The following is a 15,221-nucleotide window of genomic DNA, read 5'->3' as shown; positions in this document are numbered from 1 at the left end:
GACAGTTATGTGACTTCTTGAAGTTAGTCCAAAACTACGGAAGTTTAAGGAGAATTTGGATCAACATCAGTCTCTGCATCAGCTCTCTTCTGTCAGCTGCAGTGCACATAACTGCTGTGAAGTCTTTGTTTAGGAATTTGTAGGCTTGGTTCTGTTTCCTTCTAGTTTGTGAATTAAGTAAAACCATGGGTGTTCTGAGAAGGTGCAATGACAGAAGTGGAAATAAGGGATCTGAAAAGTGCAAGGAAGTCAAAGCGTAGGCAGGTTTGAGTTGCTGCAGCTTCAGGTTACGGTGCATCTTGTCCCAGTGAGGAGGACGAAGGCACCTGCTGGGAGCCAGGGCTCAGCCAGAGTGTGGCTCTCTGTGTCGGCAACCACTGTCTCTCTCTGACATGTACAAAATGCCAGCACAGTTGACCACAGATGTATAATTCTCTTGTTAAAGGCATAATGGTTTACTTAGTCTTAATTTCCATTCATTGGGCTTTTCTCCAACAGGAGACTTTGGAATCCTCACAATGAGCCCTTTCTTAAATTGCAAGTTTATAGCATCAACCATTGAGCTGTAAAGTGTTGGCTCGCTGATCATCTTCTTTCTCTTCAGGAATATGAAGAGATAACGATTTTTTATTTGGCTTTTATTGTCTTACAGTTAGGCTTTAGAAATACTTATCCTATTCAGAGTTCTTGGCCTGCCTAACGAGAGGCTTTACAAGTGACAAGTGTCTTTTGCTGTGGGGCTTCTGAGTGACAGCCAAAAGCTGTGGAGATAAATACTATTAGCTAATGTTGGTTTTGTAAGCCTTCTGCTGACTGTGAAAAGGTTAGTTGTATTTGTTTTGTCCATTTTATATGAAGTGAAGATTGTAAGAAGTCCGAAGTGAGTTTCAGAAGACGTTTTTTATGGATTAGAGGGGTACTTTTTTTTTTCTAAATGCAGACCTGGGCATTTATGGCCACTGACACCTGGGCTTGACTAGATGGAGAGATTAACTGCAAGCAGACTGCAAGCCGTCTAGCTATAGATGGAAACTGCTGTGCTAGAAGGAAAGACAAAGGTCAGCAAAAGCATGAGCTTTCATTTTGAGACCCTTTTACAGCTTGCTGTGGCAGAGATAAAGAATAAAAGTATTGTAGCCTATTCCGATTGGCCCAGTTCAATGCCTTTGGAAGTAAAAGATGAAACCATCCTCCTTTTGTGAGATAGAGTCTGTTTTTATGATTATAGCGATGGCAAGAAGCTTCCTTGAAATAGATGTTCAACATTCTGCTGCTTTTGAATTTCAGGTTGTTCCTTTTGTGTGTCATTAGATGTATGGGAAGGCTTCATGGAAAAAGAGCTGTACCTTCAGCTGCTTGGAGTTTTGTTCCAGAGAGTATAGAGATGAGACTGTTGGTGGGAGAATGGAGCAAGGATGATGACGGGGAGGAGATGCAGCAGGAGCTGAAGCCTTGTCTATGTGAAGAATTAAAAAGCACTGCTTACCTGAAAAAAACTGCCCAAACGCTTGAAGACCAACAGTTGCAATGGCAAACATTTAAACAGAACATGCTATTGACTGGCACATTGTTGAACTGAGATGTTGATTTTCAAGCTTCATTCTAGCAAATGGTGTTTTCAAAAAATACATTGCTTCTCAGAGCCATGGGAAATTACAGGAGTTTTAGGTGACGACCTACATACCTTCTGTGCTCTGTATCTGGGTGTCATTCCCAGCTGCCTTGCTGTAATAGCAATTTTGAGTGATGATCAACTTTTGTTCAGGAGTTTATAATGAAAGGGAAGAAATTACCATACCTTCAAAGGCTAATGCAGTGTCCTGCTGCAAGTGGGGACTAGTGAGAGCTTCTGTGAAGTGCATTTTTTTAGAGAGGTGGATATATGGTCTACAGCAACATATGTTTCACTGAAGGAGGTAGTAATTGTTTTATGGTTAACAAAGCCTTGGCTTCATGTGTCTTCTTGAGACTGATGTAACCATTGCTATAAAATCAAGTGTTTCTTTTATGCTTCACTATATAAAGATAATAAATTGTTATTTTCCAGGCCAGTTCTTGGAAATTATTTGGACTATTTAGCACTGATAGGACTGGAGTGCCTGTCATATTCAAGGTGTCAGAGTTATTCCATATGTCTGAGAGGAATTTGCACATGGGGTTGAGCTTTGTGTCCCTATCGGTTTGCAGTTGGATGCAGCTGGGGTTAAGTTTCTTGTATCAGAGCAAGTCCTGATGTACCTTGCCTTTCACCAATTTAATTCGTTTATTAAGACCCTTGCTATTGGTGTTTCTTTGGTCTTCTTTGATACACATTTGCATGGAGAGCAAGTAATGATTTCAAGTCCTGGTCTGCTGAAAGGAAAGAGAGCCAAGAAGCACAATTAGTGTTTGCTTGTGATTAAGTCTCCTCTGTGATCTGTCCCTTACAATCACGGACAAAACGGGGGTGCCTGTAAGGTTATCTTTAAAGAGGTGCATTTGATATCACGTCCTTTGCGCAACAAGAGCCAGAGCGTTCATTGTTTTTCCAGATGGACCATAACTATGTGAAAGGAGGTTGTAGCATAGAGGGTGTTTGTCTCCTCTCCTGAGTAGCAAGTGATAGGACGAGAGGAAATGGCCTCAAGTTGCACCAGAGGGGATTCAGATTGGACAGTAGGAAACATTTCTTCATGGAAAGGGTTGAGAAGCAGTGGAACAGGCTGCCCAGGTCACTGGTGGAGTCACCATCCCTGGAGGGGTTGAACAGACGTGTAGATGAGGTTCTCGGGGACATAGGGCAGTGTTAGAGTTAGGTTATGGTTGGACTCGATGATCTTAAGAGTCTCTTCCAACCAAAATGATTCTATGATATGCTCTTGTATCTGCACAAGAGTCCTCATTGCATGTCATCTAAGGTTGCCTTTGGACATATTGGGGCCATCTAGAGAAAGAATGGCTTAAGGTATCATGGAGCAAGTGGGTAAGGCCAGGTGTTTTACTGAACAGCTGTAATTGAAAACCAGATGTGGGGAGAACAGGGAAGGTAACTTGTCTGACCTGCATAGTGTGGTCCGTGTGCTTGCTGTGCTTCTGGGAAGTGATGTGATGCTCTCTGCAGCCAGGCTGGGGTTGGCGGTACCAGGCGTGCAGTGCTTGGGTGAATCTATTCATGGCTCTTCATTTGCATCCTCAGATCTAAGGTAGAACATAGTCAGGTCAGATGCCTTTTCTTTCTCTGAAGTGAAAAAAGTGTCTTCTCAAATGTTCACTTCTTCTTCCTCAGGCTGCAGATCACTGAAGTTGCTATTCAGGCTGGAATGGTTATTTCCCCTTATAAGTACTTTAAATTGTAGTCAATGAATTAAATAAGTGATGACACATTTCTTTTCCAACTCTAGGAAGGATTTTTTTTCCAATTTTAATATTCCAATGTCCATAGAAGTGTTTATGCCAGAAGGAGCATTTAGTGCTGAAAGATTCTGGTTAACCTAATTTTTTCCTGGTTCTTACAACATAAGGAAGAATAGTCCAATCCTATTACAGTCCATGGTTTATTCTCCTGAAGAGCGAAATTAGTTTATTTTGCCTTTAAGTGAGGTGCGAAAGAATTAGCTAGAACAGTCAAGATGTGGACCTAAGGTGTTCTACTTTTCATAGTCTCTAGCACAGTGGAAATGCTAGAGGAATTTAGTAATCTGTTCGTTCGACTGCATTTTATTCTCAAAATACACTTGAGCTACAAGCTCTGCATAATAGTATGGCAAGTGAGTTGGTGGAATAATCTAAAATACTGTGCAGAGAGACAGGTCTTCACTCACACGGGGTTTGTTTAAGGCCATACTAAAGGTCGAGCGCAACTGCCATATGTTATTGCCAAGTGTAGCCTCAAACACTTGCATAAAGTGTAAATTATTCTTGCTTTCCAAAGTTAAGTAGGAAATGTCTTTTACAGTTTAATATCTCTTTAAAGGAAGAATACAGACAGTAACCGTTAAACAAAATAAAACCAAATGACTAGCTGAGCAATGTGTAACCAAACATTAGGCTGGGAAAACTACAATAGCAGCAATTAAATATCTCCTGTAATACTTGTTTCCTTAGATCAGGAAGTGTCCTGCACCATTGGAATGAAATCTATCATTTTGTGGAACACTTGGCCCGCAAGTTCATAAGGTAAGATGTGCGGCTTTCCAGATAACCGGGAGGGATGGCATGTGTGCCGGCGCCTGGAGTCATGCTCTCAGTCGCAGTCAAGCAGCACATGCAGCTTTACCAGAGGACCTCATGGAGAGCGAATTCTTGATGCTGTTTTCAGATCACCCTATTGACTGCTTTTCCCTGGATTTCTGTCACGCAGGAAAAAGGAGTAGATAAGCTAATTGTTCTTTTTTTTTTTCTGTCTGACCTCCATGTATAAAATCATATTTTTTGTGGGGAAGGGATCCTCTCTTTTTTGAGGTGTTTGGCTACTGCCCGATATACAGAAGTTTGGGTGTGCAGGGAGAAGCCTGAGGCTGTAGCTCTCAGGCACTGAATGCTTTGAAGCTGGATGAAAAATCCCGCAGTCCAGTGGGTGGAATGTTATGATAAACAAAATTAGCCTTCCTTTGTCTCCGTGGTGATACCAGGACACGCTTAAGCCTTTCTGGCTTTAGCAATCCTAAGGTCGCGCTGCAAGTGCTATTTACATCTTTTACAAGGATTCTTCATGGTTTGCCTTGACTAGGAGGGCCCAGGGCAAAACACCTTTTCATGCTTATTCCCATCTTTCATCTTGTTGAATTATAATCTAGATAGCAATCAGAGCACCCTGTGTGTTTGCTGTTATGCATACAGTGAGCTCTGATCTGGACCATCAGAATAATTTAGTCTTTTTCTCTCCTTCTCCAGCCCTCAGCTGAGGATGTCCTTCATTGTTTTTTCAACTAGAGGGACAATTCTAATGAGGTTAACGGAAGACAGGTAAGAAGAGGTTTAAAGCAGCTTTTGTGTCCTTCTTGTAGCTTCCTTCACCTACCTTGCTCAATGATTTCCAGTCAACAGTGAGCAGTGTTGTGATATCTTTGTGCTTCTCAATTTAACTGTGTGAATCACCTGCCCATTTTCATGTATGTAACTCATTCAGCTAGAATGTATTGAGGCCTCTTAAGGCAGAGTTTGCCTCTTAGTTTTAACTCTTAAATGTCTGTCAGCAATAAGGGTTTTAACTCAAACCGCTTTCATTGCGGGAATCTGATTTCCACAGATTTTCAGGCTTCTGTCAGAGCACAAGAGCCTTATTGCCTTTGAAACATCCTGAGTGAGTTTCTTCCGCAAACAAATAGGAGAAACTTTTCCCATAAAAACGAACTCGAAAGCTGTAGGTGATACCCATACTCTCAATGTAGACGTGAAGGTGATTTCTTCAGAGATCTGAAAGTATGTTATAGGCATTCAGTGTTTAAGATACATTGCAAGGGTGGATATTTTTTGGTAATGACGGTTTGGTTGCCATGTTTCTGAAGTATGTTGCTGTGATCCCCTTGTTGATTTTTACTGCGATTAAGTTGGGGACCTATAGGTTGGATGTTTTTTTTCACTATGACTTCAAGGAGAACTGGATGAGGTCCTTTAAATGCTCTTGCTTCCTCTGTTAACTTCATTGCCACGTGGAGCAAAAATATATGTAACACATGTGAAGACTGTATAAGTCAGCATGTGTTTTGCATATTGGATGTCTATGAAGTTGCATACCAGAGCAGCTACTATAGAGGAATGAACAGGAAACTGGCCACTTTCCTGAAGAGCAGTCCACATACATACCAACCGTGAAAAATGTCATTAAACCCAGCCAGCCTAAGCATCTCTTGCCACTTACTGCAACAGTAAGTGTAAAGAGAATGAGCCATATCAAACTTGGTACCAGAGAAAAACCTGTTCCCTGCCTCTTTCTGTCTCCCGCCACGGTAGCACATCCCATTGCAAAGAATCTAGTCTGTAAAGGCTCTAAACTATGAGACTTAAGTGTTTCCCATGTGGAAATGTATTTCATATTTATCCAGCTGTCCTAGAAATGTTGACTGGGAACAGGATATTGATATGGTATTAGTCTAAAAGCCAGCTGACCGGAGAGCTGTTGGTTTTTATTGGAGGACTGACAAACGAGGTGTGGGCTTCATGCTGGTTGTTTAGTTAACATTTTGTGAGGTGTATCTTGTTATTAAAGACTTCTGGCCTGGACTTGGCTTCTAGAGTTTGGTGTCTGCAACTCAGTGGAACAACAAATGGGTGCCCACCCCCTTTAGCCCGCACTTCATCTATCACTGCCTGGAATTTCCAAAAAAATTTAAACAGATACCCTGAATCATAGTGAGCTATTGGGGAAGGCTTTAATCTTTAAGTCAGTGTGAACAGGAACTGAACGTCCAACTGGGGTTGCCAGGATGGTTTGAGATTGTGTCATTTTTTGTGGCTGTTTGATTACATTTGTAAGTCAAGTCAGCAAGTGTAAGTGAGGAAAGTGACCCAGGTGCGAGCCAGCTGCTCTGCTTCTGCATCAGAGGTTTGACCAGGGTTACACAGGGAATATTTGTTTAGAAAGAAACGTATGGATGTTGACCCAAGAGGATCTGCTGTTGTGATGCTTTCCTTTGGCTCTGGGAAGAATGGGTGCACATCTGCTCTATTTTCTACATCCATATAAAGGTATCTACTCAGACATTACCTTAGCCTATATAAACATTGGGTTAACTTTTTGTTTGTTTGTTTCGGGTTTGCTTGTCTGGTTGGTTTTGTTCCTTCCCCCCACCTCTGTATCTGGTTCTACCATGCATGTCTTCACCTGAATATCAGCTCCTGATAAGTTTGATCTGAGATCTAACAATGCACCTGCGTTCATTTCAGAGAACAGATACGCCAGGGTCTAGAAGAGCTGCAGAAAGTCCTTCCGGGAGGCGACACATACATGCATGAAGGATTTGAAAGGGTAACTAGATGCATACTATGATGCCTCTAAACTGTGTCTAGGTGCTCCTCAAGAAATGTTAAACAAAGGAATCTGGCTAAAATAATTCTCTGGTAGCTAAGTGGGGCTATTTCCCTTTTATGCAACAGGTACACTGGAGTGTATGCATTCAGTGTTGGAGCTCGTGCAAGGGAGCTACAAAACCTACAACATATCTTTCTTTTTGCCTTCAGCTTTGGCATTTCAGCCGCACATGGAACCACATTCCTGAAGGGTGGAAAGCTCCCTAGAGTCCTGCATGGGTGCTGTAGTAGGTTTGTTAGAGCTGGGTGGGGGCTGAGGCCATCGCTCTAACCTGTCCTCACTGGTGGGCAAATAATGCTGTGCAGAAATTGTTGCCTGCTCTGATCTTCTATATATTTTACAAGCTCAAGAGTTTCTCTAAACTTGAACTCCTGAACCCCTTCCCACTTCTGTACCACACATGCATTGTGGGGGATTGTGGAACTGTCTGCCTATTGAAAATACACGTGAACACAACAAAAATTCAGGTGAACTGACAGAGATACTGGCTCTTAACTAGGAGTCCAAAACCAAATCCTGGAGTTTGGTGACTTCAGAAACGTTGCAGAAGTCCAAAAAAACCCCCAAATTTAAATTCAGAGCAGAAATGAAATTCATAACCCAAATATGTGGCCTCATTTTAAATTTGGAATTGGTGCACACTGAAGCATTTGCGCTTCTACCCTGCAGAAGATGCTTGTGCACCAAGTGGGAGACAGTGGGAGACAGAAGCATAAGAATCTCTCTTAACTTGGTTTATTTGCAATTAAAGTAGTTGATCTAGAGGTGCTAGGGAATATTTATCAAAGGACATAGGATGTTACTCAAGGAGGAAGGTGAGTGTTATTTACAGACAGCAGAATAGTGGAAAACTAGATTATTGTCGGCCACTGGCCTTAGGGTTGGTTTGACTGATTTGTTCTTTTGAGAAGGCCTTGGAGTAACGCAATCCAAACCATAGGCAAGAAACTGGTTCTGTGAAGGAGATATCTCTGAAAGCAGGGGCTATGTGCAGGCTGCAAACACGGCATCCTCACTGTCACCTTCTCTTTCTTTCTGGTGCATGCGTAGATGCCCACAAAGTAGTATTATTCATTTATTGCTAATAATCTTCTGATTTAATTTCAGGCAAGTGAACAGATTTACTATGAAAATGTTCACGGTGAGAGACTTTCTTGATCCATTGAATGTTTTTTTTTCTCTTTCTTTTTGACTGATAACTTTAATAGATTTGAAATGCAGCTTCACCATGGGAAAGGTGGGGGGTGGCTCCTATTCTTAGAGGAATACAGTGCTGCTCAGGGTAGTTTTTCCTGAAAAGGAAAAAGAACAGGTGGAGCTTTAAGGCTCCAGAGTAGTCAATGGAGGGAGAGAGGCATCTCTGGAGGTCACTTGGGCTCTCAAATTTGTACAAGAAATGCTCACTTTATTCCTACAGAAAGAGCCTGGGCACTTGGGTTGGGCATCTGCAACACAAATGATCCTGCTTGTTGCTTATTGTTTGTCAAGCACTCAACTTTCTCATTGCATCATTACCACGTTATTTAAAATTGGGAATTTCTAAGTGGCATGGGGCAAATTACATGTGGCATCTCTGTTCTGCAGTAATTGAAGAAGTTCCTTGTTTGGATTTTGTGTCCTCAGCAAGAGCTTGTTAGAGGCATAGCTACTCGTAATGGCAGGAAAAAAGCCCTAGAGGGCTGGAGGAATTGAAAGCTTAATAATTTACATGCCTTGACATATTAAGCCCTTGCTTTTCCATAACAGCATTTGTGCAAAAGGTACCTATGGAGCCCTTCAGATCTGTAGCAATTCTGTTGTCAGAAATAGAAATTAGTTCTATTTGGCCACTCCTGAAAACTAATACAAACTTGGAAAAAACAAGCTATAATCAGTACATGGAGAAGACTGCAAAGGTTTAATGATGTTGCTGAAATGATATATAGGAAGGTTGAAGATTTTAGGCCATTTTCCTGCTATATCAGTTTAAATCCTAGCTGAACTTTTTATCACAAGCTGAAAAAAAAATCTCTGGAAAAAAAAATCAGGAAATAACTAAGAACGCATTAGCGTTGGTTTTTTTTTTTGATGGCTGCAGCCTGAAATATTGAAATAGCTATGAATGGCTGTCAATTAAAAAATCATTGGCACATCAAAGGAGTGTGGTGTAAAATTGGTGTTGAAGGCAGGTGCGTGAGTGGAAAAAGTATGCAGAAATTCATGTCTTCTAAAAAATGGGTGGCTGAAGGAAGGGAAAGACATGGGCTTGACATCCACTGTTTCTGGTGCTTTAAGTGTGCTAACAGGTCACTAGCAGGATGTTTTCTAGGCTAGTTTAACAAATCCAACTCAAAACCAAGGGACTAAAGAAGTTTGTGTATTTAGGTTACAGAACTGCAAGTGTCATCATTGCATTGACAGATGGAGAACTCCATGAAGACCTGTTTTTCTACTCTGAGAGGGAGGTAAGTGTCTTACACATTTTTATCCAGGGAGACAGTGAAACATCGGGGCCTGCTGCTTAGAAGGCAAAATACAGGGAAAACCTTTCTCCCGAGTAACAAGACTTCCCTATGGTGCTCTTTAGATATGAATCTTTAGGATAAACATCAATAGCAGCAATGCTTCTGACTCATCAAAACTGAGACTGTTCATAGGAAAGGAGGGAGCTTTATACTTCGAGTTAAAAAAAAAATAGCCATAGGAAGGAGTATACAGCTAAAAAGTTTCAGCATTTACTTGCTTGTTCTAGGAAATATCTGAATCTTCTCACTTTGACTTTTCTTCTTTCACAAAAGCTACAGAAAGAGGATGACTGTCTTTCCTGTTATCTTCTGTCACATCAGAAAGTCTTTCAGATGATCAAATCCAAAATTCCACAAATGTTTCCAAGATTCAAGCATGTATTCTCAGCACTCTCATTAATTTAGCATATTCTTCAAAATGTTAGATAAACGGTAGGTTGAGCACTTGAAAGCTTTGCTGTGTAATGTTCCTACTGACAGCCTTTTAATAGTAATTTCTGAAGAGATGAACCAATTTTCGCTCGTCAGTCAAACAAATTAAGGTGACCTAAACTTGGAAGATGGTATTGTTACACGAATTTGCTATGGACAGAATTTTTCCTCTCAGTCTTTCCAAAGTGCAGCTTTAAATCCAATAACAACAAAGAGAATGGTTTTGTAGAACAAAAACCAATATTGCTACGGTACAAACAAATGTCATGAATCTAGAGTTCCCCTCCTTACTGTTCATCTCCTTTTCTCACCTTCTGAAATCAAAAATCCACAAGAAAAACAAGTTTGGTTTTGGAGGTAAATGAACAAGTTGAGAGGCCAGAAGTGTTACATTTGTTTTGGTTTGTGGAGGAGCAGTTGGTGAGCTCATAGAACAGAGATCCTGCACTCAGCACTTACACTCTTGAGTTGCTTCAGCTATTTGGGTTTAAGTTTCTTGGTGTAAAACTGGAATGACACTTTTCTTGTAAAGCACTTTGCTGTCTAACTATTCGAACTACTACAGTCTTCTGATATAATCTGACTTGCTACCATATTTTCTGGGAATGGATTTTCAGTCAAGTGTTCCTGTTCTAATGAAATATGATTAAATTACTTAATTCATACTTATGCAGGCAAGAGCATTGAGAACAGTTGCTTTTTGAATAATAAATGCAACTTAATCTGCATGTTGATGAAATATCCTGGAAAAATCAAACCTGCGGATGTTCTCCCTTGATTAGTTTGCGATGCTATGTAAATAGTGGGAGTGATACTGATAGAATGAAATGTCTCCTTACCTACAGATATCATGAGTCCAGACATACATGTCTGAAACAGAAAATACCAGAAAATTTTAGGTTACTGTTGTACAGGAATGAGTCCTAAGTGATGAAAAGAAAATGGGTTTAGTCTGTCTTGCATCTGGTGGACAGACAAATATTAGGAAGTTGATGTAGCTAGGAAGGTGAGCTGATTAGGTTTTAAAAAAAACCCTTTGGTTTTCTTTACTGAACAAATACCTACTCTAGTAGCAGATAAAACCTGTTTGTTGTTTTGTGGTGGGTTTTCATTTGTTTTTTGAGGTTTTTTTCAGAATTGGGGAGGAAAGCTTTTAAAGTGCTCTTTTGATAAGACCCCACCCATTGCTCATTTTACAGAGAAAGACTAAATTTATGTTTAAGACCTTTCAGAAACCTCCATCCCATCATATTCGTATCCATGTCATCCTCTCTTTCCTTGTTCCAGGCTAATCGGTCGCGTGACCTGGGAGCAACGGTGTATTGTGTTGGTGTGAAAGACTTCAATGAGACCCAGGTAAACGAGGCACTCGTGCATGTTGAACAACAGGCACATGCTCCTGAACCACTTTCTCAAGACTTCTCAAGGGCTCTTCCTCTCCTTCCGCTGAGTGTTTGACAGTCTGAAGTGACTGCCTGAAGTGTCTTCATCTGGGTGTTGGGTTTAAGCCCTTTTCTGTCTAAACCTCAATATGTGCACAGCTGTTCCTCTGCATGCCACAGTGACTCTTGCTAATACTGGAGAAAAGGAGAAGAAAAGTCACAGCAAATCAGTCTGGCTTAAGCTCTAGGCAGAAGGTGATTGTGGAGAATTTTCCCCCCTCCCTGCCCCCCATAAAATTGAGGTATTGCTTTATAACACTTCAGTTTCAGTCCAGCTTTTCTTTCACGAGAAAACTATGCTGTAAAAAGCAAACAGCATCATTAGTGACACTAATATTTTACAGTGTCTTCCCATTTGATAGTCTGACTTCTAAATTTATCACATGAATGCTAGTATGTCCATGAATTACATTTCACACCAAGTGTAACAGTTGACATTATATTTTTCTAACACAAGTGAAATACTGGCACAGCCCCTAACTGGAGCGCTGAAATAATTATTGGATAGCGCTTTTCCAGGTTTTCAGCTTTCTAACAAAGCTTCAAGCACTGATTCAAAAAGGAGTCAAAACAAATTTGGTTTAGAACAATTTCCTTTGAATCAAAACTAGACACTAGTGTAACCCAGAATAAGTCATAGAAAAAGCAAAGAGGGAATAAAAAGAGCAAAGAGACTAGATCTAAAGTAGCTGACCTCAAAGACAGTTGCTACTTGAATTCATTTAGATGCTGAAGAAATTAACTAAAATTAGATGACTGTGTCTGAAGTGCCAGAATGCACAAGGAGGACGACCATGGAGAGTGAGTTGAGGAAACTGTCAGCATCCTGGTTTACAGAAGCTGCTGTATCTTGGCCAACAAGCCCTAAGCAGCTTCACTGCCCTTCCCAGAGCAGGCAGGGGAAAGCTGCCTGCAGTATTTCTCTGGATGCAAACCAGGAGGTTGCCAGTTTGGTATTTTGCTTGAGAAGTGGGGGTTTGGAGCGACATGAGCTGGAAAGGTGGAGCCAGTGAGGTTTAGGTTGGAATGTGTGGCTCGTCTGCTGCCTCCAACTCGCAATTCTCCAGGAAACGCCAAAGAGGCCAGCTGGGTTGGTGCTACCTCTGCCATGGGAGAGAATAACTATAACAAACATTGGGCTTGCAGCAGTAGAACTTGATTCTGCTCCAGCAGATGCATGGAGAGCTCATTACTTCTGAATTGGGCTTATATTTTTGCCTTAACCCTTAGCATGCTATTGACAAGTGAACCTGCATGTAGCTCTTTCCAGGTGATGTCCTGAATCCCCTTATCCTGCCACTGCCTCATGAATGGCCCCTCTTCCTTGTCATGTGGGCTTCTAAATGCTCTTCTGCTCCCTGCCTGCCCGCCTTGGACAGCTATAACCTTCTGTTATAGCTCCCTCTTTTCTTCTTGGCTTTCTAATGGTTGAGCCCAGGACAAACAGTCAAATCTCCGTCCTGATGGGAAAGGTGCATCAGGCCTGTATCTCCAGGTGGGGTATAATTTGCATTGGTCTTCTCTATATGTGAAAATACTGAGTCGTTTTTATTAGTTCCCTGGTTTAAATGATATGCTGAAGTGTTTTGCTGCATTAGTGGCCTTGATGCCATGGCCTGTTTTGGTTAGGCAGTTAGCGTGTTGGGTGATTTACAGTCATGTGGGAGAAAGTTTTTTGCAATAAAGACCATTAAGGTCTGGGCATCAGTGAAAGCCACATTCTGTCTTGTCCTGAAAGCCAAGAGAAGCCTGTTCTGATTCCTGACACGGAGCTTTCTAAAATCAGTCAGGATATAGAGATAAACTTTTCAGTTCTTGACAAACTGTAATGCACTAGCAATCCAAACAGAATACTTGGGAGTATTTGGGGTTTTTTACTTGCAAGTGGATGAGTCTGGAGAAATCTTAATTTGCTGCCTGCTGGCTAATTTAGCTCATTCTTTGCATTTCTGTTTTATTTGCTTTTACCGCTCTGTCAGCTGGCTAGAATTGCCGACAGCAAAGATCATGTCTTTCCAGTGAATGATGGTTTTGAAGCCCTTCAGGGGATCATAGACTCCGTAAGTATTTTTAATTATGTGTTTGCATGTGTGCGTGTTAGTTTGTGTTAGCTTGCACAGCTGAGGGTTTAGTTTTCCTGTATTCACAAGGACCTGCTGACTGCTAATCAATCATTTAAACACTTGGTCCAAAGTAACTGACCTTTGTTTGTACTAATATTGCTACTTCAAGGTAGAGTTTATCAACAGGTCACAATACAGGAAGCTTTGAGCCCAAATATTATTTTTGTCTCCTGCCTTGATGGGAAGTACCTGACTGAATGGAGTAGGCACATGGGGACAGTTTACAAAACAGCTGCCACAGACTGGGAGAGCAGAGATGTGTTAGAGCACATTCTGTTTGAAAAATTTGGGCACTCTTTCATCTCATATTTCACTTGATTAGCATCCTTTCTGTCCTGATGGATGTGCTGCACTGCTCACCTGTTTAGAATGGGTGAACAGATCCTACTATGGATGCCAAAATCCCAGAAACTTGGCTTTCTACATTTGGCCTCCTGACAAATGGGCTACTTTTTTCCTCCCCGGACCTAGGCTTCCTGATTCAGATTGATCATTTCTCTAAAGGTTGGGTGTAGCATAGCAGAGCTGGCCCGTTCCCGAGTGCCTGGGGTAAGAGCAGCAGTTTGGGTGACAGAGGGAGGGACACAGGCTGATTCCTTCCCTATGGCCTGGGTACAAGTCATGCAAATGGCTCCATGGGCTTTACTGGCAAATAAGAGGCATCCCTGCCTCTAGTTCTAAAACATTGAGCAGCCTCATCCCCTCTCACCTAGGACCAACGTTTCCCTTGACTGAGCAGGAAAAGCAATATATGAGAGGATGTGTGTGTCATTTTCTTTATAAGTGTAAAATGTGCCAGGTAGCTTTTAGTGTTCCTCTGTTCCTTTTGCTCAGTTGTATCCCATAACAGTTCTAATTAGATTGCTTCCCATGGCTACGAAGAAGGATGGGAAATCTTTTTAAAGACATGTGTTTTGTTCATTTTGGTATACGCTTTTTAGCTGATAAACCCCAGATGAAGTATACAACTCGAAGCTAGGCAGGGCAGATTCACCGGGGGGTGTCTCAGATTTCTGTGCTTACAGTGGTTACACACTGTTCTGACCATGTAGTACCAAGCAAAACTGTTCCCTCAGTGTGGGCTCAGTTTTCCCTAGTGCTCTCGCGTGTAGACGGAATACAATCCCTGGCTTATTGGTTTTCCTGGCACCGTCCAAGTGTGGGGCTACTGGCTCAATTCTCTTGGACAATCAGGTGTTGCATGTAATTTAAGAAAGCAACAAAACAACAAAAACCCCTAGTTTGCTTCCCAGTCCTGCATTCCCTTTGCAGCTGTTTTTAATGAATTCCAGGAGCAGTTCTGCCTCCTTTTCCAGTTATACTTAACAAAATGGGAAGACTTCAGCCTCCAGAAACTGAGGCACAAACTGCTTCACCTGACTGGTGCAAGATTTACCAGCCCTGGAAAGGAGGGTCACAAGGAAGTATAATCGTACAGAAATGAATCTGTGACGTGATCACTTGGAGTGGGGTGACTGCAATAGGTTGGGTAGAAAGGATGTGTGTAAAAGGAATGGCAAGAAGGACATTAATGGCTCTGTAGAATAACAACGAGTCTGTAAATTCCTCTTCTACCTGGAAAACACACTCCCTCATTCCTTCTTTTCTTGTCCTTGCTAAGCACCTCTGTCTTGGACCAAACAAACAAAGCATTTGTGTTCACACGAAAGCATTTTCATGTTAAAAGAGCCAGGAGATTTGGAAGCTTCTT

At 41.6% G+C, this 15,221-nt stretch overlaps 1 protein-coding gene across 1 annotated transcript in view; it reads left to right on the top strand.

The window, feature by feature from the left end:
• The window catches only part of ANTXR1 (ANTXR cell adhesion molecule 1), a 104,482-nt gene that overhangs the window by 4,055 nt on the left and 85,206 nt on the right, over window positions 1–15,221 (top strand). Inside the window, exons 2-8 of the mRNA XM_065651506.1 lie at window positions 4,084–4,155; window positions 4,873–4,944; window positions 6,865–6,946; window positions 8,117–8,150; window positions 9,374–9,453; window positions 11,233–11,301; window positions 13,367–13,447. Coding sequence (XP_065507578.1) covers window positions 4,084–4,155; window positions 4,873–4,944; window positions 6,865–6,946; window positions 8,117–8,150; window positions 9,374–9,453; window positions 11,233–11,301; window positions 13,367–13,447 — 490 coding nt within the window. The remainder of the gene's footprint in view (window positions 1–4,083; window positions 4,156–4,872; window positions 4,945–6,864; window positions 6,947–8,116; window positions 8,151–9,373; window positions 9,454–11,232; window positions 11,302–13,366; window positions 13,448–15,221) is intronic.

This window comes from Caloenas nicobarica, chromosome 25 (genome assembly GCF_036013445.1).
Source record: "Caloenas nicobarica isolate bCalNic1 chromosome 25, bCalNic1.hap1, whole genome shotgun sequence".
In the NCBI taxonomy this organism is placed as follows: Eukaryota; Metazoa; Chordata; class Aves; order Columbiformes; family Columbidae; genus Caloenas; species Caloenas nicobarica.
Note: the sequence above shows the minus strand (reverse complement) of the source record. Positions and strands in the feature narration are given on the sequence as shown.